Genomic DNA, 23339 nt, shown 5'->3' with positions numbered 1-23339 from the left:
CCCCATCCTCCCCATCATCATCATCCCCTTCTTCATCTCCATCCCCATTATCCCCATCACCCCCATCCCCATCATCCTTATCCCCATCGTTCACATCATCCTCTCCCTCATCCCCATCATCCTCATCCCCACCCTCCCCATCATCCTCATTCCCAGCACCCCCACCTCCAGCCCCATCACCCCCCTCATCCCCAGGATCCTTGTGCCCATCCGGCCCGTTCCCACCCGTCGGGGTGCGGAGCCCTGGGCCCCACGCAGCGGGCGAGGCGCCAGCCTGGTTGTTCACACAGTTTATTTGCTCGGTTTGGGTGTTTTACAAACAACGGGGGGGGCCGGGGGGGGGGGGTGGGAAGGGAAACTTCAAACGGCTTCGGCACAAGTGAAAAGCACGGGGGTGCGGGAAGTGCACTTCAGCGGAGCCAGGCGGGGGGCGGCAGGGGCTGGCAGGGATGGGGCTGGGGCGCATGGCCGGGCTCCTCCGCTGCTGCGGCTCAGCCCCTGCCAGCCCCAGCACCGGGGGGCCCGATCCTGCTCGCCGCTGCCACGGGGGCCAGATGGGGCCGGCGCTGGGGCCGAAGCCAACCGAGGGGCAGGGGGTGCCGAGGGTGGGAGGGGGCCCTGGCTTGGGGTTGGGGTCGGGGGGGAGGATTGCAGGACACGGGGCAGGATGGGGTGGGGGGTGCTGGTCCCCAGTGAGGGGGTGGCGGAGGGTGACGTGCCTTGACTCAGCCCCCCAGGATCGATGGGGCAGACGCTCCGCAGCACCCAGCCCCCCGCACTGCGGCACTGCAGTGATGGGGCCCCAGCGATGCCCGTCGGTGGGAGAGGTGGGACGGGCTCCCCCTTCCCCCCTGGGGGTGCAAGCCCCGACCCCCCCTCCTCCCCCAACTCTGCCTCTCCCAGAGGCTTTCAGTGCCTGGCCAGGGCTCGGGCCAGGCTCCCCCTGGGACAACCGGCACAGCAGCACCGTGAGCCCCCCATGGCCCCCAGACCCCGACCCCTCCCCTGTCCCTACAGTGACTCCACTGGGGGAGAACTGCAGCCTGGGTGGTAACTGGGGGGCAACTGGGATGTCATGGAGGGGGTCACTGCTCACAGGAGGGGGGTGGGGGAGAGGGAAGGCCTTGGGGGGCCAAGCGCCATCCCTGGCTGCTCCACCACCCGCGCCCCGGCCGGCTGGGCAGTGTGGGGGGCTGCCCTGTACAGGCTTCGCGGGGCACTCGGGGGGTCCCTGGCAGCAGGGAGCTGCTGGCACTGGGACGGGGACCCCGGTGTGGGCAGGCTGGCAGCGGGGCCGCACTCCCGGCCAGCTGCGCCCTCCCCAAAGCTCCTGCGCCCCAGGGACACGGGGACTGGGTGCTGCCAGCCCGGCTGCAGCCAATGTGGGGCACCGGGGCACGAAAGCAACCCCAGCCCAGGGCCAGGCTGGGGGTCCGAGCCCAGCATGTTTGGGACAGGGCTGGCAGGAGATGGGACCCCCCTGGGGCAGCCCCCGTGCCGGGGCAGGGCAGGATGGTGCCCCCGGCCCCACGAGGTGGGCTCAGCGAGATGTGTCAGCTGCTGCGGCAGAAGCGCCCGGGGTTCAGGCAGGGCTCAGCACCCACGGGTGCTGCCATGGGCCCCCCCCCTCCCCACCTGCCCCAGCAGGTCTCAGTGGGGAGGAAACGCTGGTGCTGGTGGTGAAATCCCCGCTGAAGGGCTGGGGTGTGGGGTGGGGGCAGTGGGGAAGGCTGTGCACAGCCCTGGCATGGACACGGCATCCCCGGGACACCCCCCATGGGAGACCGGACCCCTGGCAGCTCCCAGTCCCGGTGCTGGGGTGAACTGGGCTGCCCCGCGCACCTGGGGGGCCGATGCTGTAGCCCGGGGCCCCAGAGAGCGGTTCTGCCAGCCTGCCGTCCCCGGGCACCAGAGGCAGGAGGGGGACATGGTGCTGGGCCACCCTCCCGCTGCTGCGCCAAGGCACGGCAGTGCCCACCCAGCCCCGTCCCCATGGGGATGGGCCCCCCCAGCTCCCCTTCCCTCGCTGCCATCACCACCCCCGTTGCCCCAGGAGGACACGGGCACCCGGCCACCACACCCCGCAGCCCCCTGGGCCAGTAGAGCCCAGTGACACCGGCGCGGCAGCCGAGATGGAGGAACGGCCCTGCGGGAGCCTGCGGCACCAGCACTCGGTTGGTGGCAGCCGTCACCGTGAGTGCCAGGGCGAGGAGCTCCTGCGCGGGGGCCGAGTCCCGGGGAGCAGCGCAGGGTCTCCCACCCACAGCCCCCGGGACAGGCTGCGGCCGACCCCACGGGATCCATGCGTGGCCCACGGCCCCCCTGCGAGCTCCTGACCGTGGCTGAGCATCGTGGAGGGGACGTCACCCTCAACGGCCTTCCCTGGCCTGGACACACTCCGTCCCGGAGGGGCTCATGGGCACGGGATGGAGCGGGGACATCCGTGGGCAGCCGGGGAGGGGGGGACAGCCCAGGGCCTTTCCCGCGGGAGAAGTGGATGGTGGAGGCGCAGAGAGAGGGGCTGGCATGGGGCTGGCTCACGCCCGCCACAGGTTAGGCCAAGTGCGGGTCCCGCTGGCCGCCGGCTCCCCGGGAGTCATCTACAGACACAGCAGCGTCCTCCGATCCCCCGGCCCGGCCGGCTCCGTCCTCTGACGGTGGGTGGGAAGTTGCCGGTGAGAGGGGGGCAAGGCTCCGGCGTCGGCGGCAGGAGGGCTCCGGCGCAGGGCGAGGCCGGGCCGCGGGCGGGGACACTGTGGGGCGAGGGGGTCTCTAATAAATATCACAGGCAGCGCTGGTGGGGTGCGGCGCGGGGCGGGCGTCGAGCAGACGGGGCGAGCGGTGCCGCGGCCGCGGGTCGCTGCTGCCTGCTGCGGCTTCGCAGGCGCCGTGTTGGTTCTCCCCGGTTCTGCAGAAAGAGGGTCCGTGTCCGGTGGGGGAGGGAGCCCGGCGTGCCGGGGCAGCGGGCCTGGCTAGCGGGGGCCGGGGCAGAGGGGGCTCGGCGGGGGCAGCTCGGCGTGGGGCCGGCGCGGCTCACATCACCGTGCAGCACTTGCAGCGCTGCTTCTTCACGTCCGTCTCCTGCTCGGCCTCCTTGGCCTCCGTGGCGTTGGCACCTGGCTTCTGCCCGCCCGGGCCCTCCTCGCCCAGCGGCTGGGCGGCCGCGGGCTCCAGCGCGGTGCCGTTGGGCGGCGCGTGGTCCTTGCGCGCCGGCTCTGGCTTGCTCTCGGCGTCCTCGATCACCACCAGCTCGGCCTTGATGGTGCCCTCCAGCCCCAGCACCTTCTTGGTCTCGTCCTCATCCTCCACGTTCTGGTAGCCCATGAAGATCATGGTGACGGGCTGCTCCCGGCTCGGCTCCATCCCCTCACCCGGCGGCAGCACTGTGGTGCTTTCCCGCGGCTTGGTCTGCAGCCCCGTGATCTCCCGCCGTGGTGTCGGCTTCTGGCTGGCTGGGCCGCTGCCGGCCTCCTCGCCCGCCTTGGCCGGGGCCTCGCGCCCGGCGGCTTCGCTCAGGGTGGCCTCATCCGCCTTGTGCAGGAGCTCGTCGACCTCGGAGGAGCTGAGGGGGTGGGCGCCATTCTGCAGGGCCCCGTCCTCGGCGCTCACCGCGTGCACCACTGCGGGGACAAGAGGAGGGAGGGTGAGGGGGGCTCGGGACGCGGGGTTCGGGCTGGGGACACAAATCAACCTGGAAAAGCTCCTGCTGGCGTGACCCCCTCGGACCCGGCTCCCGTGCGGCCGGGCAGCGGCACCTCCCCCTCCCCAAAGGCTCTGGCACTGATGCCGGGACCCCCCGGCAGCACCCTGACCCCCGCCTTGGCCGGAGCTGCTGCCGGACCCCCCCAGCATCGCCTGGCCCCTGCCCGACAGCAGACGGGGAGGCCGAAACAAAAGCACAACACGAGGAGCCGTTCCTGGCCCTTGGCACCTCCGAAGCCTCAGACCCAGCGAGCCCCGCGGGAGCTGCGGCCATCTGCCAGGTTGCCGACAGCCTGCCAAGCTGGCCGCGCTGGCCGCGGCGGGACGGCGTCTGGCTGGCGCCCGGGGCCGATACGACGCTCTGCGGCAGGTCCCCGCTGCCTCTGTAAGACCCCAGTGAGCGCTCGGCCGGCGCTGCCCCACCGCGTCCCCCGTGTCCTGCCGCATCCCGCCGTGTCCCGCTGCCCCTGGCACCCGGGGGCCCCGTGCTGGGCTCTTCCGCCTCTGGCACGCTTTGACGTGGCCGTTGCGGCGCTGACGTGCGTCATGGCGAGAGCCGCCTCCGCCTCATCGTGTTTTCCACTTGACCGGGGGCACCAGGCGACGATCGGCGCAGCGGCCTCGGCAGCCGGTCGATGGAGCGATGGACGACAACCAGCCTGGGCAGGGCCAGCCCGGCCGGGACCAACGCGCGGCTGCCCCGAGGCGGCTCCTTGGCCCGTCCCTGGAGCCGGGGGTCCCAGAGCAGTGGGGGGACGAGCCAGGCGGCTCCTGAAGGCCAGTGTGGCGTGGCCAGGGCCACGCTGAGGGTATTGGATGGGGCCGGCTGCTGCTGCAGCGCAGTTTCCGTGGAGAGGCCATCGGTCCGCTTGGCCACCACAGTCCCCAGTAATGTTGCCCCGGCTCCACGGCTGGTTCTTGCCGCCGACGCGGCCATCCCTCGGCTGTCACCAGACCCTTCGCAGCAGGTCCCCAGAGGTTCCCAGAAGCAGGGACTGTCCCTATCGCTGCTCCTCCTCTGCGCCCGGTGGCCTCGCTGCCCTCCGCCAGCCTGGGCACGTCGGGCCGACGCGGTGCCGGTGCCGCGTTCCCCGCCTGTGGGACGGGCTCCCAAGTCTTGGACGGGGCAGATCCTCTTCTCTGCTCTCCAGCGGCGCAGGGTCGTGACGTGCAAACCAGGCCTGGCCCGTCGGGACCATCTACACCACCTCGCCGGGACAGGTCCCACGCCGGGCAGGATTGGGGCCGGCGAGAATGGCCGGAGCGGCCCCAGCCCTTCCCAGTCCCGGCGCCCACCGGGATGCTCAGGCGGCTGCTCCCTCGTCCCCTGCCCTTTGCTCCTGACGCCGCCGAGCGGTGCGGGCCAGGCCGTACCTTTCAGCTCGTCCTCGTACACTTTGACCCCCTGCAGACAGTGGTTCTGGGGGAGCAGGGTGGTGCTGGACAGGACCTTGGTCTCCCCAGTCACTCTGTCCTTCTCCACCGTGATCTCCACCGAGTACATGGCTGGGACACAAAGAGGACAGCGCGCGTTACGGCGGCCCCAGCCCTCCCCAGCCCCTGCTCGGCGGGCAGCAGCGGGCAGACACGTGGCAGCAGCGGTGCGGCGCGGTGCTCAGCGGTGCTCAGCGGTGTTAGCAAGGCAGCAGGCGGCAGCGAGGAGTGAACGGCAGAGGCGGGTGCGACCTCCCGGGCACAGCTCTCCTACCGGGACCGCGGGGCTGTCGCCGTCCTGGTGCTGCCGGTGTCACCTTACCTCCATGGCTCCTGCGTCCCCCCGCGCCGGGGCCCACCCAGGCCCCAGCGGCACCGTGCCAGGCAGTGCCGTGTCCGTCTGTCCAGCCGGTGAGCGGTGCCGGCGGCGGGGGCCGGTGCTGGCAGCTCGGCACGTGCTTGCGGGTGTCATCGTCCCCCGCTGAGAGCTGGCGCTGGGGCAGCCCCTCTGCCCCGCGGGACGGGCGCTCCTCGGCATCTCCTTCGGCTCCCGGCCCGGCCCCGTCCCCGGGGTCACCTCGGCCCGGTGGCACTTTGCTCCCGGGACCCCAGGACCAGTCCAGTGCCGGTGCCACAGCACCAGACCAGAGCGACCCCCCCAGCGCGGGCGGCTGGGCCCCGCGCGCCCCGCCGAGCCGAGAGCGCCGGCGCAGGGTCAGCCATGCCGGCAGCCGCCGCTCCGCTCCCTGCGCAGGGCGGGAGGCGAAGGATGGAACCGGAGCAGAGACATGGAAATGGCGGGGTGGGGGGGGGGTGTGTGTGCGTGTCCCCGAACCATGAACCAGCCGCGGGGCGGAAGCAAAAACAAACCCTCTGATTGCAACGAACGGATGTTCCCTGCCTTGGGCTTGGAAAAGCATCGAGCGGCGGTGGCGGGGCTGCGGGGGGGCAGCGAGCCGGGGCGGCGCGGCCGGGAGCGGGGAAGGAGCGTTTCCTCCCGGAGAGGCAGCACCTACCTGCCTTCATCATGTCGGTGCCTTCCACCGCCTTCATGGGGCTGCCGGAGACCTTCTCGGCTGCAGATGGAGAGGAGAAGCGACCGCCTCAGCCGAAGCGGCCGCCTGGTCGCTCGCGCGCCCGTGGGACGGGCCCCGGGGAGGGCAGCGTGTCCCGTCCCCCCCCTGCAAGGCACCACTGCCCAGGAGGGGACCGGGACGGGGGACGTGGGGACAGGGCTGCCCCAGCTCCCCCCCCCCAGACGGCCCCAGCACTGGGGCAGCACGAGGGGGTGGCGGGCGCTGCCCCCCCGAGAGTGGGAACCGCAGCCGAGACTGGGGTCACCTACCCTTGACTGTGCCCAGGGGACTCTGCAAAACAGAAGGGAGAGGTTAGGAGCTGCCGGGGGATGCCCCGCACCCCCGCACCCAGCCCCCCAGCACCCAGCCCCCCCAGGGCAAGGGACCCCCAGCACAGGATCGGCAGGACGGAGCCCCAAGGGTGACAGGGACACAGGGGTGGCCAATCCGCCCAGCACGGCCGTGGACTGGGACCCCCGCAGCCGCGCCAGCGCCCCGGTGAACCCCCCCACCCAGCGGCAGCAGCTGCCCACGCTCGGCCCCTCAATCTGCTCCGCTCTGGTGGGTGCCGGGCGAGCACCCACCCCCCAGGCACCCCCTCTCCCCCCGCCGCGGCAGCGGAGCGCGGCCGTGCCCACCTTCTGCGTGTTGGGGACGGCCTCTGCCTGCCCCTCCTTGGCCGGCGCTGCCGCCTCCGCCAGGTTCTCCTTGGTGGAAGCTGCCGAGGTGCCGTTTTCCAGCGTCTCCAGCTCCTTCTCCAGCCTGGGGGGAGAGTCGGGGCTGAGGGGCCGGCGGCAGCCGCAGGCCTGAGAAGGGGGCGCGGGGGAGAGGGGAGGCACAAACCAGCCCCTGGGCACCGGGTCAGACAGACAGACGGACTGACCGACCTCCGGCACAGCCGCCAGCTCTTTTCAGGGGAGAAGCGTGTGTTTGCTGGGACAAACCCAGGGGCCGGACCCGCGGGTGCAGCCCCTGTCCCGTCCCTGGCGCGGGCGCCCGTCGGCTGCGTGGGACGACGCTGCGGCTCTGCAGCAACCAGGGCGGCCGCTCGGCCGACGGCTCAGCCCGGCAGGGGGGGATGGAAGAAACCCCCCGTGGGCACCGGGCAGGGGGATGGAGCCCCCAGGCTCTTTCGCCGTCCCCGTGCCGTGACAGCGGAGCCCGCCACGCCCTCGGCAGGGCTCTCGCTCAGTGGCACGGAGCAACGCTCCCCCGTCACCGTCCCGCTCCCCATGTGCCGCCCGAAGCCCATTTGAGCTTCCCACAGCCAAGAGCTGTGCCGGCAGCGGGGCCCCGCCGGGACGTGGCAGAGCTCTGGGTGTCCCCACGGATTCCTGTCCGTGTAAATGGCAGCACCCCCCGGCAGCGTCCCCCCCCCTTAACTCCCGTCTCCCCGCGAGGCGCCGGCGGAGGAATGCACCGCGCCATTAGACGGACACAAAGGCCCCTTCGTGCCTGACCCCTCTCTGCACCGATGCTCGGTGGCTGACGGCACAGCCGTGACTGATTGCATTCTTGCAGGCCGGCCGGGCTGCCGGGACACCTCCGTGCTGGGGCTCCGGCCCCCCCCCAGCACGAGGGGGCTGGGCAGGGGCTGAGGCTGCTCCCCCGCAACCTCCCACCCTGCCCCTTCCCCCGGGGCTGAGCCACCGCAATGGGGACAGACACCCACGGGGAACCACCCCCCACTTCCCTGTCCCCGCGATGATGGGTGCTGGGCACCCGCCAGCCCCGCCACAGGACCCTGGCCCCCAGCCCCACGGCTCCCACAGACGCCCTGCACAGCCTGTGGGTCCCGCCGGGGACGGCCACGGGGCTGGCACGTGGCACCGAGCTGCACCTGAACCTCCTGCCCGCTCGGGGGGTCTCTGAGAAGACACTGGCAGCCTCCGGGCGCACCCCGACACCCCATCCCCGTTACCTCTGGATGGTTTCCTCCAGCTCCTTGGTCTTCACCTCATCCTCCTGCATCTGCTTCTTCATGGCCTCATCCTCCTCGGAGGCTGAGGCTGGGGCCCCCTCCAGCAGCCATCTCTCCCGCAGCGCCTTGGACTGGGGAGCAGAGGGGGGGTCACAGCCCTGCCACCCCCGCAGCCGGGGGTCCCGGCACGTCCCTGGCGCAGAGGCAGCCTGGGTGTCGCGGGGGACCCTCACCTTGAGATGCTGGAGCTGCCGCCTGTCATCCTCGAGCTGCCGCCTTTTGTTCTCGATCTCTGTCTGACGTTTCCGCTTCTCCTGGAGGGACGACAGCGGCAGAGCCGGGGTCGGCGCGGGGACGGGGTCGGCGTCAGGCACCGCCGGGGCGGGGGCACCTCCCTCCCGGCCCCCCGGAGCGGGGAGCAGCGGGGAGCGGGGGGCTCCCAGGGGGTCTGACATGGGGACAGGAGCCGAGCTGGGCTGCGAGGCTGGCCCTGGGGACAGCCCAGCGGCAGCTCGTCACGCCCCTGCCCGCACGGGGGGAAACTGAGGCACGGGGGGTGCAGGGAAATCAGGGCAGAGCCTGGATTCCCCGTCTCAAAGCTTCACCTTCCCCGCACCGGGCCCCGGCGAGCGAGCTGCCAGCGCGGGGGGAGCCAGCCCCCACAGCCTCCCCCTGGCCCCCCCTCGCTGGGCCGGTGCGGATCATTTCAGTCCCAGCCCGGGAAGCGTCACCCGCTTCTTCCTCCTCCGGCCCAGAACAATTTGCCCTTTGTGCCGCGGAGATCGGCCGGTTGCGGGCCGGGGCCGCTGGCAGCCCGCGGCGGGCAGGGGAGCTGCGACGGGGCTCAGAACCAACCCAGTGCCCTGCTCCGGGCTGGGGGGGGGCTGCCCAGCGCGGCCCCCCACTGCTCACTAATTAATATAATTACCAGTGCCCACAGCGGGCAGGGCTGGATCGTGCACCAGCCTCAGCGCTTCCCTGGGAAGGAGTGAGGGGGGAATTGTTGCTTGTTTCCCGCTCACTTGGGGCTCGTCAAGGCGTTGCTTCATTAAATAAGCCCCCCAGCCTCCCATCGCTCGCTCCGTCCCTCTTTCAGCAGCGCAGAGCCGAGCCCGGATGGCTCCTGCACCCCGGCAGTGGTACAGCCCCAGGAAGAGCCACCACGGGCAGGACACCCTGGCAGGGGCTCCCGCAAGTCCTCGTTTGGTTGCCAGAGCCCCCAGGCCCGGGGCTGGGCACCCACGCGGGGTTCCTGGCTCCTGCCCCTGCCCGCACCCTCGGAGCACGTTCTGGGCCAGAGGCAGGGGCTGGGAGAGCAGCTGGCAGCCGCCCCCAGTCCCCACAACCCCTCCACAACCCCTCCACAGCCCCCCCAGTCCCCACTCTCCTCCCCGCTGGCGTCTGCCCCACGTGCTGCAGGTGATGGCACGGGGATGTGGGGACGTGGGGACACAGGGACGCCAGCTCGGGGTCCGGCGTGCTCAGGACGCGCTGGCGGCGCGCAGGGGACTCACCGCGATGGCCTGCAGCCTCTCCTGCTGAAGGGTGCTGGGCTCCACAACCCTGCAAGAGAGCAGAGCGGAGGAGTGAGGAGCGGGGGGGTCAAGGCGACACTGTGCCACCAGCGGACCGGGCACAGCTGCTTCCCCCCCTTCCCCTCGCCCCTGCAGCCAAGCACCCCTTGCCCACCCAGCTCCTCCAGGCGCCCCTTGGCCCCCTGCCCTGCCCCAGTCCCCTGGGACAGGCACCCAGGGGTGACCTGGCACAGCTGGACCCGCTTCTCCCGCGGCGCAGATGGCAACGGTGACTGTGGAGGGGCTGGGGTGGGACAGTTCTGGCCACCCCTGCGGTTCAACCTGGCTCACACTTCCCATTCCAAGCCCGTTTCTTGGCTGCGGACCTTTCCCAGACAGTGACCTTTCCGGGCTGCGCACACAGGCACACACACACGTGCATGGACACACGGACACGCGCAGCCACACGTGCACCGACACACGACGCACACACACGTCGCAACAGGCTCTGTTCGGGCCGGGGTTGGTGCTCCTGCGCCCGGCACCCACCTCTGCCACACGAACCGCTGCGGCCGTGCCCGGGGATCAGCCGGTGCCGCGCTGGCCCTGGTGCAGCTCCCCCGGGTGCAGCTGGGCCCCGGGGTGCTGCGAGGAGGGGGTGCCCCGACCCCCTGGCGCCACATGCCCACGCACCCGCCTTCCCACGTCCCAGCGGCGCCGGGGCCCCGGACCAGCCCGACCGGTGCCGCAGCCCCACGGGCCCCCCGATAGCCCCCGCGCCGCAGAGCATCAGGTGCGGGTTTGGCAGCCGGGAGCCGCAGAGCGGGGCCGAGGGCGGCTGCCCGGGGCCCAGCTGTGACCGGGGACACTCGGGTGCCGCAGGGAACCGGCTGGCTGCTCGCCAGGCGACACTAACGAAGTGCTTGGCTGTGACAGTAATTGGGGTGGGAGGCACAGAGGTATCGTCAGGCGATGGATCTTTGCCACTTGCCTCCCAGAGCGAGGGACAGCGGAGCCTGCAAGGGGGCTGCTGCGCCGGCGGCTGCTCCAGAGGAGACACCGGCACGAGGACCCGGGTCTGAGCTCTGGTCCCCGCAGCCGAGCTCTTCCTCCAGCTGCTCCCTCGGCCCCGGGGCCGCCCGTGCTGATGCCCTGGGCAAGCAGGACAGAGGAAACCGGGGCAGGGGGTCCACACCCCCCAGCCCAGAGCGGGGCCCGGCTCCAGCCCCTGCCCGTGGCTGTTCCTGCATCTGGGGGACACCAGGGCCGAGGCGGCGGAGGAGGAGAGCTCTGGCACTTAATTTATGCCGGTGGTTAAGCTCACATCCATTTTCAGGGCTCCCAGGAGCTCCTGTCCTGGCTGAGTGCACAGAGCCGGGATGGCTGATGTGGGGGGGCTGGAGTGACACCCCTGCGCCTGCCTCTCCCCAGGGCTGTCCCCGAACGCCCAGCCGGGCCCGAGGGCTTTGAAAGCACAATTAGAACAAGAGCAGACAGCCCAGTCCCTCCCCAGCGGGCAGGAGGGAGGGAGAGGAGTGGCCGCAGGGCCACCAGCAGCCCCAGCCCAGGCGGGGCGGCTCAGGCGAGGGGGGGACAGGGAGGGGTGGGCAGCGCCGTGTCCCCAGCACAGCGGGAAAAGCCATTAGCGAGCAGCCAGCGCCAGAAGCCAGGTCCCAGCCCGGCCTCATCGCGGCTGCGCGCTCGGGGGCCACAGGTTGAAGCCACCCCCAGCTTCTTACGGCACCAACCGCACCAGGAGCCGAGCCGAGGCCCGGGGAGGGCAACCGCGTGCCCAGCAGCCCTAGCCCGGCTCGGGGGGCCCATTTTGGAAGACAACACAGACCCCGAGGTGCTGCCCGGCACCTGCAGGCTGCGGGTGCCCCGGCGGGGGGCAGCGACCCCGCTCCCCGCGTTTCTCCCCATCGCTCCCCGGGGCCGCCGGCGCGGCTCTGCACGTGGCCCAGGCCGGGGATCTCCCCCGCGCTCCCAAAGGGCTTTTCCCAAAGGCAGTTTTACACGTGGGGTGGGCACAGGCTGCTGCGCCCCACAGACGGTACCTGCCCGGCCGGGCTCTGGCCACACGTGTCGGCACATGTGCCCTCGCACACGCACGTGCCCTCGCACACGCACGTGCCCTCGCACCACCGGCGGGGCCAGCGCACGCCTGGGCTTTGCAGCAAATCCACCGGGCTCTGCCAGGGCGAAGGGACCCCCCGGCCTCCGCCCGCCGCCCCCTCGGAGCCCGCGGGGAGCCACCCGCCCCCCCCTCGCCCCGCACCCCGGCATCCCGGCGGCACGACAAATCCAGGCCAGAAAAACAAACTGGGGAAGCTGTCACTCTTGCAGCGGTTATTTTCGTGCCGCTCGTGGCGACGCGGGGAGGGTTTTGCCGGCGCAGGCGCGCGCCCGCCGCTCGCAGCCTCCCGTGGGTCTCGCCCGGCAGCCCCACACCGCGCCCCGGGCGGGAATGAAATAATTACAAACCCGAAGAGAGTCGGAGTGTCTGCGCGGCCCTTTGCCGTCCCCGCTCGCCCTGCCTGGCTGCGCAGGGTCTGAGAGCAGCAGCACCCGGCACAGGGACCATGGGGGGGGGCGAGGGGCCGACCCCGCTCCCTCCCCGACTGCCCCGAACACCAGCTGCGCCCTGAGAGCCCCCACGGTGGGAGCTGGGGGCTGCGGGAAACTGTCCCGAGGGAAACTTCCCCTGCCGAGGTGCCGGGGCCGTGAGCGGGGTCTGCCCTTCCCCAGCCCCAAGCCCGGGGTCCCACCGCGCCCCCGACACAGCGGAAGGTCCTTTCCCAGCACAGAGACCCAAAGCAGTTGCACAACTCGGAGACGGCGCCGACCCCCGCGTGGGTGTGGGGGCCGTGGGGACGCAGGGCCCTGGCGGGGGGAGCTCGGAGTGGGCGCTGGCAGCCGCATCCACACCACGGCCCTGCCCCGGGCTCCAGCCCAAGGGGAGAAACCTCCCCCCCACCCCCCCAGGAGCCCCCCGGGATTCGGGGCAGCCGGGACGGCTCCGCAGGGACGGGTGATGGGCCAAAGTTGAGGGGAGGAAGCGGCCGCCCCCCGCCCTGCCCCGTGCCGGGCTCCCGGGTGGCCGCGGGCCCAGGCTGGCACCAGCCCCACAGTGCCGGGGCTGCCCCTCACCACCGGCCCCCTCCTGCTCCGGGGCCGCGGGACCCCCCAGTCCAGCTCTCGGCACCCCAGACTCGGGGGGGCTTTGCGCCAGGGCCTGTTTCTCTCCTGGATCTTGCCCCGTTCGATGGATCCAAACTTTCACAGCATTCCTGAGACGTTCTGCTCTGCTCTTCCTCCCTCCTCCATCCCCTTTATTTTCCATTATTTGCTGCAGTTTCCACATTCCCGGGTCCAACGCCAGGAATCTTCCTGGCCCAGGGAGAGACCCAAAACGGGCTGGATGCCCCTCGCTGCACCCTCCCGGCCCCCCCTGCCCCCCCAGCCTGTGCACCCCGGCCCCGCTGCGGGGCCCGACCCGAGGTACCGCCCTGGGGGGGGCTCGTCCGTCACTGCCGGACCCCGGCGAGGGGGGGCAGAGCAGGGACAGCCCTGGTGCCCCCAGGCCCCTGCCCACGGGGTCAGGGTGGCGGGGCAGACGGACGGGTGGAGGGGTCCCGTGTGTCCCCCAGCCCCCCCCAGTCCCCGGGGATCAGCAGCCGCGACAGGACCCTGTTGCTGTGGCGGGAGAGCCGCACCCCGGGGCCCGATCCGGGGTGGGGGAGGCCCCTGCCCCGGACCCTTCCCACGCCGCGGCACAATCCGGAGCGGCCCCCCCCCCGCCTCATCCTCCTCTTCCCCCGCCGCGGGGGCGGCGGCGGTGCCGGTAGCCCCGGGCCGGGGCCGATGGGGCCCCGCAGCCTCCGGCCCCAGTGACCGATGGCTCCGCCGAGCCGGGAGGCGGTTCCCTGGCAACGGCGCCATGGCAACGGCGCCATGGCAACGGGGCGAGCGGCGGGAGGGGGGGATGCGCAGCTCAGGGGGGGGATGCGCAGCGAGGGGCCCCCCCTCGGCCCGAGAAGCCCCCCGGGATGGGAGCGCTGCCCCCTGCCCTGCGGCAGCGCCCCGGGCCCGGCACCCCCGGGGGGGCCACGGCCAGGCCGCAGCGGTGCCACCCCGGAGGGTCCGGCCGTGCCTCTGCAGCCACCCTGGGTGCCGGGGAGGGGCGGAAAGGGGCCACTGAGCCCCTCAGCAACCCCGAGCCCCGCGAAGGCACCCCCAGCGAGCCCTCCCTGCCCCCTCATTTCACCCGGTCAACAGGGTCCGGCTTTTCCGCCCGGCGTCGGCCGCGCGCGTGTCCCCGGGCAGCTCCGGGAGCCGAGTCCACAGGCAGCGCGTGGCGGGGAGAGCCATGGGCCCTGGCGCTGGGGACGAGGTCGGTGCGACGAGGGACGCAGGCGGCACCGGGGGAGGATGCCCCGGGAACTCCCACCTGCAACGGCAGCAGTCCCCGGACCCCCGGATCCACACACACGTGTGGGCACGCATGCGCCCCGGGCACGTACCGCGCCCCGGGCACGTACCGCGCTCCCCCTTGGCTCTCCAGCTCTTTCCAGCCCTGCTGATGCTGCCGTTTCCTACCATCACAAGGGAAGCCCGTGACCTTTTGTCTCCTCCCCGCCTGACATGAAACAATAATGTTTATTTGCCTTCCTCTGTTTTTTCCCATTAGCTCATCCAAATGTGCGAAGAGCCGTTTCAAGCGGCTCCTCCGCTCCCCTGACCTCCGCTCCCCTTCCACCCGCTCAGCTCCCAGCCTGGGGGACGCAGGGAGAGAGCCCTGGGGGGGGCAGCACCGCCCGGACCCCTGCACCCCCACCCCGGGGAGACGGGGGGGTGTGGGGCCCAGGGCCCGTGTAAGGGGCAGCGCCGGCGGCAGTCGAGGGACTGGCAGAGATTTCCACTGCCGCTCCCGCGCCCAGAGCTGGGCCCCTTGGCCGGGCCCAGAGTGACGCTGCCGTGGCCACGGGGACTCTGCAAAGCCTCTGTCACGGAGCCACGGGGCCGCCATCGAATGCCCACGCTGGCGGCGGGTGCGGAGGGGAGGGGGTGCAGCAGCCCAGGGGCCGCAAAGGCAAATAAATCAGCAGCCAGTGGCTTGGGCGAGGACGGCCACAAAGCCGGGCTGCCGAGGAGCCGAGAGCCGGGGCGGCTGGGCACAGGGTCCGACCCGCCTGCTCGGGTCCCGGTGACTCGGGGCTGCTCCCGCCCTGCCCCACGACGCAGCTGCCTCCAGCCTGCAGCCGGCACATCGCCCCGCGCCCCGCGCCCCGTGAGCCGTGAGCCGTGAGCCGTGCCTTCCCTCTCCTCCCCTCTCCATGTGCCTTCCCTCTCCGTGTGTCCTGCCTTCCCCGTGCTCCCGCTGCCTGCCCAGCCCCATCCAACGCTGCTGCGCGGGGACAGGGGGAAGATGGGGGGAGGAGGCGATGGCAGCCCCAGGCTCCCGAAAACGCAGGATGCATTAGAGCAAGCAGAGCTGCCTGATTGATTCTCCGGGCTGAGACGTGGGCTGGGAGTGCCAGGAGAAAATGGATCCCATGAATATTTGATGAACGGAGGCTTGGGGAGGGAGTTTGATTGGAAAATTACAGATCTTTCAAACAATGGTTCAAGTGCCCTCCAAACACTTGGGTTTCCAGCTCCCTTCCAGTTAGAGGAGCAAGGCTCCACCAGGAAACTCCCCCACGATTTATGAATGAGAGAGGAGCCGGCCTCTCCCCATGTCTGCGAGCACCGGCCGGCAGGCACAGGCAGCCCCAGCGCGGGGCACGGTGCCCGGCTCCCTGCCACCTCGAGGTGGCCCCGGCCACGTCACTTGGCCCTTGGCCTCCCGTTCGCACGAGGCAGCGCGGCTTTCCCACACCAACGCCGTCAATGCAGGCGCACACGAGGCTCCACGGAGCCGCAGGAACGTGGCTCCTGCCCGGGCCCCTGGCAGGGGCACCCCCGGGAGCTGGCCCTCGGCGCCGAGCCAAGGGGCCGGGCTCAGCCACATCCAGCCGTGCTCCACCAGGAAACACCTGGCTGGGGCAGGATCCGCCCCAGCTCCTCTCTCTCCTCCCGGGCCTCTCCAGGGCTCGTCCTCGTTCCCGAGAGCAGCTTCTGTCTGGGGCCCGGGGGCTCACTCGCCTCCGGAAGGAGCGAAGACTCGGGAAACCGGGCTCCCGCACGCGCCCCTGCCCCCAGCCCTGAGCTCTGCGCCTCCACCCCACCCTGCCCCGGCGCACGTCGCCTCCCCAGCCTTCCTCCCTCCTGGCTCTTCCTCACTGCTGCCACCTCCACCACTGGAGACAGGCCCACGCCACGGCCCGGCTAAGCCCCAGCACAGCACAGACCGTGTGAACCACCGACCCGGCGGGGGGCAAGGGGCTTCTTCTGGCCAGGAAGCGGGAACGCCAACACCAGCAGCTTCCCAGGAAACCTGCTCCGGTTCCTGCCTGCCAGCCGAGAGGCCCCGTCCCGTGGCAGTGGCCAAACTCTGAACCCCGAGATCCGCCAGCCCCAAGCAGGGCCGGGGAGTCGTTGTCTGGGCACCTGTGGCGGAGCTTTACGGCTCCCTCCAGGAGAGCTGGGAAGGGCAACGCTGCCGTCCCCTCGGCCGTGCACAGGGACAGGGATGGACCCGACCAGTCTGGGGAGCATCAGCTTCCCCCCGGAGGCAGGTGGGGAGCAGGGTCCCAAGTCCCTTCCCAAAGGGCTCCCAGGTTATTCCTCAGGCAGAAATCTCCCTCCTTCCCCTGGGTGCGACCGTCAGCTTTGGATCAGGAATGGGCAGGGTCGGGAGGGCAGGACCAGGAGAGCCCCCGCTCCGAGGGGACCCCAGACCCGGAGGGGAGAGCAGCGACCCACTGAGACAAACCACCGGAGCAGCCAGACGTGGGGATGCAAAACCTCCAGCTGCATGAGAGCGTTAATGGCAGCGGGCAGAGGAGCAGCCCCGACGGGACCCGCACAGGCTGTGCAAGAGCTGGAAGCTTTCAGCCAAACCCCGCTGGGCACCAGCGGCTCGCGGCAGCCAGGACCCTCCTCCAGCCGCTGCCGGTGCCAAGGCAAAGCGGGAGCCAAAGCAAGGCCAGCAGCACCCGCTGTCTGCCGCAGAGCCAGGCCGACATCAGGGGAGCACCTCGCTGCGTCCCCCCCGCCCCGGGACTCTCCGGAACCTCCGGCCCCACGATTCAGGCTCCGGATTTGAGGGAGCAGGACTGACCCGGTGAGACCCAGAACAGGGGCACCAGAGCTGCAGGTCCCCCATAAACCCAGACCTGCCCAGGGGAACACATTTGAGCATTTCAACCACCAACTTTTGCACATTTATTCCAGGCTCAGGAGCCTCCTCCTGAAGAGCCGCGGCCGAGGGGCTGCACCGGCGCTGCCCACACAGGAGTCACGTGCGCCCCGGTTTGCTTTTCGGCTGTGGTCCCCCCGTGTCGAGGGGCGAGCCCCCGCCCAGGGCACTCACGGGGCTTCGCTCAAAGGGAAGAGCCATCGGCAGGTCCGCCGGATGGAGGTGGCGGGAGGGAAGCCCCCGTGCCCCTCCACGGGCTCCTCGGCCTCACCGGGAACCTCCAGAGCCCCGGCTGCCGGAACAGCTCAGGGGTGAGCGGTGCGGGGCGCAGGGCAGCGTGTGGGGCGCAGGGACAGGAGCCGCCGTCCTGCCCGGCGCCATCCCCCACTTCAACCCCAGCCCTCGACGCCTGCGCCCGGGGGGACCCCACAACCCTCCCGCAGCTCCTCCGCCCGCTCCCCAGGGCACATCGCGCCCCTCGGTTCTGCCCTTTCCCTCGCTGCCTTTTGGCGAATCCCGCACATGTTTTCCTCCCCAAAGAGGCACTTTTCTGCAGGGACCGACACCCCGAGGGGCTGCCCAGAGCCGTGGCAAAGCCCCCGGGCCCCCAGCAGCAAACGGAGCCGCTCTGCTTCCCCAGCCCCGCAGACGCTGCGCCCCGGCCTCCAAAACGTCCCCAGGCCCCCGCCGGTGCCTCCCGCAAACAGCCAGAGCCCACCCCGACCCCAGGAACCCCCCAACCCCGTCCCTCGCCAGCGCCCCACAGCTCCGTGGGGCTCCGCGGTGGGAGGCGGCGAGCGGGACCTGTTAAGCACCCCCAGCATCTCGGTAGCCAGCGGCCAGATCGTTGGTGCCAGGCGAGGTGCCCGCGAGGAGCCGAGGGCGGCTGCCCCCCGGCTGGCTGGATGCCCCCAGCACCAGACCCAGGAGATGCTGGGGGGACCCTTGTTTGCCACAGTGGGGACCAGAGTCACGGGAGGGGAGGCCGCGGTGAGGCAGGGCCAGCCTGGCCGACCAGCCCCGAGCCCCCCCCTGGCACCACACGCTGCACACAGGGCTGCTCCTGTCCCTGAGAGGCGAAACCAGTTTGCGGGCAGGATGGTCCCCAGTCACCACCCTTCCAACGGCCTCCACCAGCTCCCTCCTTCCCGCATCCACCCGGCACCGACCCACCGGGCAGGGCCCCGCCGCAGCACACAAAGGACAAGGCCGGGGGTCCGAGCGTGCCCCTCCGGCGGGACCCGGCGTCGAGGATCCCCCCGCAGCAGCCGGGGCCCTGGGCAGGGGGCTGGGGGTGCGCGCGCAGGGAGGGGTCCGCGGCTCGCAGCCACCCACTCGCCCCCGCCACACGCAGCAGCAACAACAGGTTCAAAACACAAAAATAAACGCCCTTCCCACCCCTCCCCGCTTCCCGCACCGCTGCCAGCGGTGACTCGCCCCCCGCGGCCGCTCGGGGGCCTCCGCCGCTGCACCTCGAGCTGGCAGGGACCGGGGTGGGGGGGGCAGCACCTGCTGAGCAGCACCGGGGGGACGTGAGGGCCCGGTATCGGGGTCCTGAGCCCCGGCACTGCGGGGATGCGAGCCCCCGGTATTGGGGTCCTGAGCCGCAGCACTGGGGGGCTGCGAGCCCCCGGTTTTGGGGTCCTGAGCCCCAGCATTGGGAGGATGCGAGCCCCCGGTTTTGGGGTGCGGACATGCGAGCCTCCGGTTTCAGGCCCACGAGCCCCAGCACGGGGAGGGGGGGGCGATACGAGCCGCCGGTGTGGGCTCCGTGAGTGGCGGTGCGGGGCTCCCGAGCGCCGGCAGCCGGGGGGGTCACCCCCCGCCCGGTCCCGCGGTGCTCAGTCGGCGGCCCGGGGTGGGGGGGGGGGTGGCCGCGGCCCGGTGCCGGGGTCCCGCGGCCCGGTGGGCTCCGGTAACTCACTCCATTTTCCAGGCGGGCGGCGGCTCCGGCGGCTCCGGCGGGGTCGGGCCGGGGGGGGCGCGGCGGAGCGGGGCCGGTCGCCGCCCGTCCCGGCGCTCAGGGCCCGGCGGGCGGCGGCATCCCCGGCGGGGCTGCGGGATGCGCAGGGCTGGCGGGGCCGCGCCGGTGCTCCCGCCTCCCGCACAGCTCCGTCTGCCGGGCGCGGCCCGCCACTGCCGCCGCCCCTCACCCGGCCTCGGGGCGCGGCGCTCCCCGCTCCCCGCCCGCCGCTCCCGGGGCCGCGCCTGCTGCTGCGGCGGGGCGGGGGGAGCCCCAAAGCGGGTCCCGGCTGCGCGGAGCAGGGCAGGATGGGGGGTGGGGGGTGCGGGCGGCTCCTCCCGGGCAGAGCAGGCAGGAGGGGACCCCCCCACCCGCCCCCCGGGGGGGTCCCCGCTCCGGGCACTGCTCTCATCGCTCCCCCCGCACCGAGGGGCGGCCGGGCAGGGGGGGATGGAGAAGGGGGGAGCCTGGGCCGCGGGTGTGTGTGCGTCCCCCCCTCGCTGCTCCCCCGTTTCCCAACGCAACGGTCGCGTTGGGCAAACGCTGGCAACTGCCACAGGAAGCCCCGAGCCAGGCCCCGGCCACCGCGCTGTTGGGAAACGTGGGGGGCCAGAGCCCGCGCGCGGCCCCGGGACAGCCCGGCGCTGCAGCGGGGGTCGCCCCGGCAGTGGGGTCCCCGTCCCCCCACCCCGTACACCCCCAGCCCCTCTCACACCCCAGGGGGGCGCAGACCAGGGGGGCAGCCCCTCTGCCCCAGCACCATCCCAGAGCCGGGTGGTCCCTGGCGGGGCCGAAGCCGCGTCGCTCGAGGCCGAGCCCAGCCCAGGCCCTGCGCGACCCCCCACAGCCCGGCTGCGGGTGTCCTGGGCCCTGCTGCTCCCACCTCAACACCCCGAGGAGGGGGGTTTCACCCTGCTTAGCCAAAGGCCCAAGGGGAGCGGGGAGCCGCCTGCTTTCCTTCTTCCTTCCCCAACCCGCTCCCCTCCCAGCGCGGCCGCTCCGGGGGAAGCTGGACGCAGCGTTGCGCGGCCAGTGCCCCCCACCCCACGGCAATTGCACAAGGCAGGAAGACCCAGAGAGGAGGAAGCAGAGGGAGATACCCGCCAGCACCTGGGCAGAGGCTCAGCCCCTGGTTATTTAGGCCCCCCCCAGCCCGAAGTGGCCCCAGAGGAGGTGGCAGTGGCCCAATCTGCGCCAGCATGGTCACGGCTGGGCTGTTCATCCTCAGCCTGGGAGGCTCCATCCTGCTCCCAGCAGGTAATGGGAGAGCTGGGGTGGGAGGGCTGCGGGGCTGGTCCCCACGGCCTGGGGGGGGGAGGTGGAGGCCCGGGGCTGGAGCTGCCTTTGTCCCCCCGCGCTCAGCCCTCGGCCGATGCTCGGCTGCTCCCCGGCACCCACGGGCGGTGCTGGGCTGCTCAGGACAGGCAGCCCGGAGCGGGACAGACACAGGCAAGAGCCGTGCCCGGGCTCCCCGACAGCTGGTGACCACCCGCACCCCCCACCCCCCACCCAGGCACTCAGGGGAGCCGGATCATCGGGGGAAAGGTGGTGGCCCCCCACTCCCGGCCCTTCGTCGCCTCCATCCAGATGGACGGGCAGCACGTCTGCGGGGGCTTCCTGGTGTGGCCCAAGTGGGTGATGACAGCAGCCCACTGCCTCATTCCCAGGTGAGCCATGCTCCCGGGGGGGGCATGCACCCCCCGTGCCCCCTGGGACACGGCGCAGCCCCCTTCAAACCGGTACCCCCGTCCCAGGGCGTTACACAGCCCTGGAGCAACCCCCCTCCCACCCACCCGTGCCCCCCTGGAGCCCACCTCGCCAGCCCCCTTCTCCCCCTCCCCGGTCGCCCCCCCCATGGCAGCGCCTGCTCAGGGCCCCTCTGCCGCAGGCGCAACCCCTCGGTGCGCGTGGTGCTGGGCGCCCACAGGCTGGAGGAGCCCGAGGGGTCCCAGCAGGTCTTCGGCATCGCTGAGTCCATCGCCCACCCCCACTACAACCCCCTCGCCGTGGACAACGACATCCGCCTGCTCAGGGTGAGGCCGTCGGCGCCGCAGACCTGCCTGCTGGGGGGGCACGGGCACCCGCCGGCGGGAGGTGGGGTCCCCCACACAGCGCAGGAGGGAGGTGGGGTGCCCCATGACCCGCGGGGTGTGGGAGGGAGATGGGGTCCCCCACACAGTGCAGGAAGGAGGTGGGGTGCCCCACGACCCATGGGGCGCAGGAGGGACATGGAGTGCCCCTCTCAGTGCAGGAGGAAGGTGGGGTGCCCTGCGGTGTGCAGGAGGGAGATGGGGCGCCCCATGAAGTGCAGGAGGGAGGTGGGGTGCCCCACGCCCCACGCGGTGCAGGAGGGGGGGTGCCCACGCAGGCCCCGGCCGACACTAGGTGTCAGTGCTTCTCCGGAGAAGCGGGTCCGCGCCGTGGGGTGCGATGGAGGCGACCCCGGGCAGCCAGTCCCTAGAGCAGACTGGGACCAGTGCAGAGGGGCTGGCAGAGGGGCCCAGCCGCTGAAGAGGGAAGGGCAGGGCTGGGGGGGGACAGCATGAGCAGGGAGAGGCGCACGACAGGGTGAGCGAAGCTGCCCCGGCTCCCCATCCAGCTGAACAGGTCGGCCACGCTCAACAAGTACGTGAAGCGGATCCGCCTGCCCTCGCCGCACGTCGACCTGAAGCCCGGCACCGTCTGCTACGTGGTGGGCTGGGGGGACACCTCCAACTACGGCGACCGGCCCACCGAGCTGATGGAGACCGGCACCACCATCATCAAGCGGAGCTTCTGCCGAACGCTGTGGAGGGGCAAGGTCTCGCCCAACATGCTGTGCGGGGCCAGCCGCAACGCCACGCTGCAGGGCGTCTGCGCGGTGAGTGCGCGCCCCGGCCCCTGCCCCCAGCATCCCCCTCCAGGAGACCCGCTAGTCTCCCTCCCACCCCCTTGCCTTGCAGGGTGACTCTGGGGGACCCCTGATCTTCAAGGAAAAGGTTTACGGCATCGTCTCGTTCTCCGGGGAGAGATGTGGGGACCGCCGGTACCCTGACATCTACACCAAGATCTCCAACTACATCGACTGGGTGCACTGCACCGTGCACGGGCATCGCCCTCAGAAGGGGCAACCAAAGCCCCAGCCGGGGCTGGCAGGGGGAGCCGGGGGCAGGTGGGCTGTGGGGAGGGGGGCCCAGGGGACTCGGCTGTCTGGCAGCTCCCAGGAGGGGAGAAGAGAGCCAGGACTCCCGGGTGGGGCCAGCTCCGGGGGGTCTGGGAGCTGATTGATGCTCAGGGCTCCCCCACCCCAGGCAGGGGACCGACGGCCTATTGCTGAGGGGAGACGCGTCCCCCCGCGCTGTACGAGGAGCCCCGGCCCCTCACTCGGCCTCTTGCAGCAGCGACCTTCATCTTCCTCAATAAAATGTCAGTCCTAGACCTCTGTCCCTTCACCTTCCCTCTACCCACACTGCTCCCCTCTTCCAGGGGGGCCACAGCTGCGCCCTGGGCAGGCCGGAGCTCCAGGGACCCGCCTGTCCCTGCCCACCCTGATCCTGCCCCAGGGACGTGATGGGGAGACCCAGACCCAGAGCCCCCCGCCCTGGGAACCAGCAGAGCCTGGGCTGGGCTTTACCCCCCTTTAATCTCCTGGTGGGCAGCTGAGCTGGGGGGGGATGATTGGGGCCGATCCTTGATCCTGCGCAGCCCAGGTGGCTGCTGCTCATCTCAACCCCGGGGCTGGTTTTTCCCAGCTTTCCCCTCCCCTGTCCTTCCCCTGCCCCACCCCACGCCCCCTCTCTGCCTGTCCCACTGCTCCTGTCCCCGGCCAGACCCCCCTGGGCTGGGCTGGGCTGGGCTGGGCTGGGCTGGATGGAGCGGCGGGGGGGGGCAGGAGGAAGGAGGGCAGTGTCAGCCCCCACTCAGGTCCAGGCCCTGCCCCAGAGGAGCCAGGATCGGGGCGCTGCCACCCCGCGGAGCATCCCCAGGAGCGCTGGAGCTGCCTTCCCGCCGGGGTGGGGCTCCCCGTCCCGTCCCGTCCCGCCCCAACCGCACCCTCCCCACCGCGCTACGGGACCCCCCAACCGGGGCAACCACAGACACCTCCCGGGGGCAGATGGGCTCCCGGCCGCCGGCTGCGCTGGCAGAGCCCGCGGGGATCCCGGCGAGAGCCTCCCCCGCCTCCCCGGCGCGCTCGGGCGCGCTCGGGCGCTCGCCCCGGGGGGACCTGGGTGGCCACGGGCTCAGGGGCCGGGAGCTGCCCGCGCCGGCCGGGGGGGCGTGTGCTGAGCTGCTGCTGGGTCTCAGCTGAGACACGCACATGGCTGCGGCTTTGCCCGGCGTCACGGCCGTCTCCGGGGACGGACCCAGACGTTCCCTGCTCCTGGTTGTTTGTTTTATCTGCAAATTGCTGGCACGCCGCGGCCGCGGGGCGCAGCCCTGCCCGGGG

General features: G+C 71.9%; 2 protein-coding genes across 4 annotated transcripts; one reads left to right on the top strand and one right to left on the bottom strand.

The window, feature by feature from the left end:
- Positions 1-274: 274 nt before the first annotated feature.
- Positions 275-19147, bottom strand: PALM (paralemmin). 3 transcript variants are annotated; one of them, XM_074808640.1, is made up of 9 exons: positions 18875-19147; positions 9648-9696; positions 8367-8447; positions 8134-8264; positions 6851-6974; positions 6482-6503; positions 6153-6212; positions 5077-5208; positions 275-3620 (listed from the first exon to the last, which is right to left on the bottom strand). In XM_074808640.1, the coding sequence occupies exons 1-9, from the start codon at positions 18877-18879 to the stop codon at positions 3034-3036; spliced, it is 1191 nt and encodes a 396-aa protein (XP_074664741.1). In that variant the 5' UTR covers positions 18880-19147; the 3' UTR covers positions 275-3033. The 3 variants fall into 3 exon arrangements, with proteins under 3 accessions (XP_074664741.1, XP_074664739.1, XP_074664740.1); XM_074808638.1 differs by lacking the exon at positions 18875-19147 and adding an exon at positions 13915-14186; XM_074808639.1 differs by lacking the exons at positions 5077-5208; positions 18875-19147 and adding an exon at positions 13915-14188.
- A 941-nt stretch (positions 19148-20088) lies between these two features.
- Positions 20089-22463, top strand: LOC141916171 (serine protease 57-like). The gene is made up of 6 exons (XM_074808366.1): positions 20089-20170; positions 20427-20580; positions 20802-20946; positions 21513-21773; positions 21856-22064; positions 22379-22463. The coding sequence occupies exons 1-6, from the start codon at positions 20113-20115 to the stop codon at positions 22461-22463; spliced, it is 912 nt and encodes a 303-aa protein (XP_074664467.1). The 5' UTR covers positions 20089-20112.
- Positions 22464-23339: the final 876 nt, after the last annotated feature.

This window comes from Strix aluco, chromosome 29, assembly GCF_031877795.1.
Source record: "Strix aluco isolate bStrAlu1 chromosome 29, bStrAlu1.hap1, whole genome shotgun sequence".
Taxonomy (NCBI): Eukaryota; Metazoa; Chordata; class Aves; order Strigiformes; family Strigidae; genus Strix; species Strix aluco.
The sequence above is the reverse complement of the archived record's forward strand: the minus strand, read 5'-3'. Positions and strand labels throughout refer to the sequence as shown.

What these genes read in the sequence shown, in the direction of transcription:
- PALM (XM_074808638.1), bottom strand. Translation starts at nt 14,153, where the DNA reads ATGCGTGCCCACACGTGTGTGTGGATCCGGGGGTCCGGGGACTGCTGC. An exon ending in AGAGGCTGCAGGCCATCGCG is followed by an intron (nt 8,448 to 9,647) that starts GTGAGTCCCCTG and finishes TCGTCCCTCCAG; the next exon opens with GAGAAGCGGAAACGTCAGAC. An exon ending in TCCCCTGGGCACAGTCAAGG is followed by an intron (nt 6,213 to 6,481) that starts GTAGGTGACCCC and finishes CTCCATCTGCAG; the next exon opens with CCGAGAAGGTCTCCGGCAGC.
- LOC141916171 (XM_074808366.1), top strand. Translation starts at nt 20,113, where the DNA reads ATGGTCACGGCTGGGCTGTTCATCCTCAGCCTGGGAGGCTCCATCCTG. An exon ending in ACGACATCCGCCTGCTCAGG is followed by an intron (nt 20,947 to 21,512) that starts GTGAGGCCGTCG and finishes CTCCCCATCCAG; the next exon opens with CTGAACAGGTCGGCCACGCT. An exon ending in CGCTGCAGGGCGTCTGCGCG is followed by an intron (nt 21,774 to 21,855) that starts GTGAGTGCGCGC and finishes CTTGCCTTGCAG; the next exon opens with GGTGACTCTGGGGGACCCCT.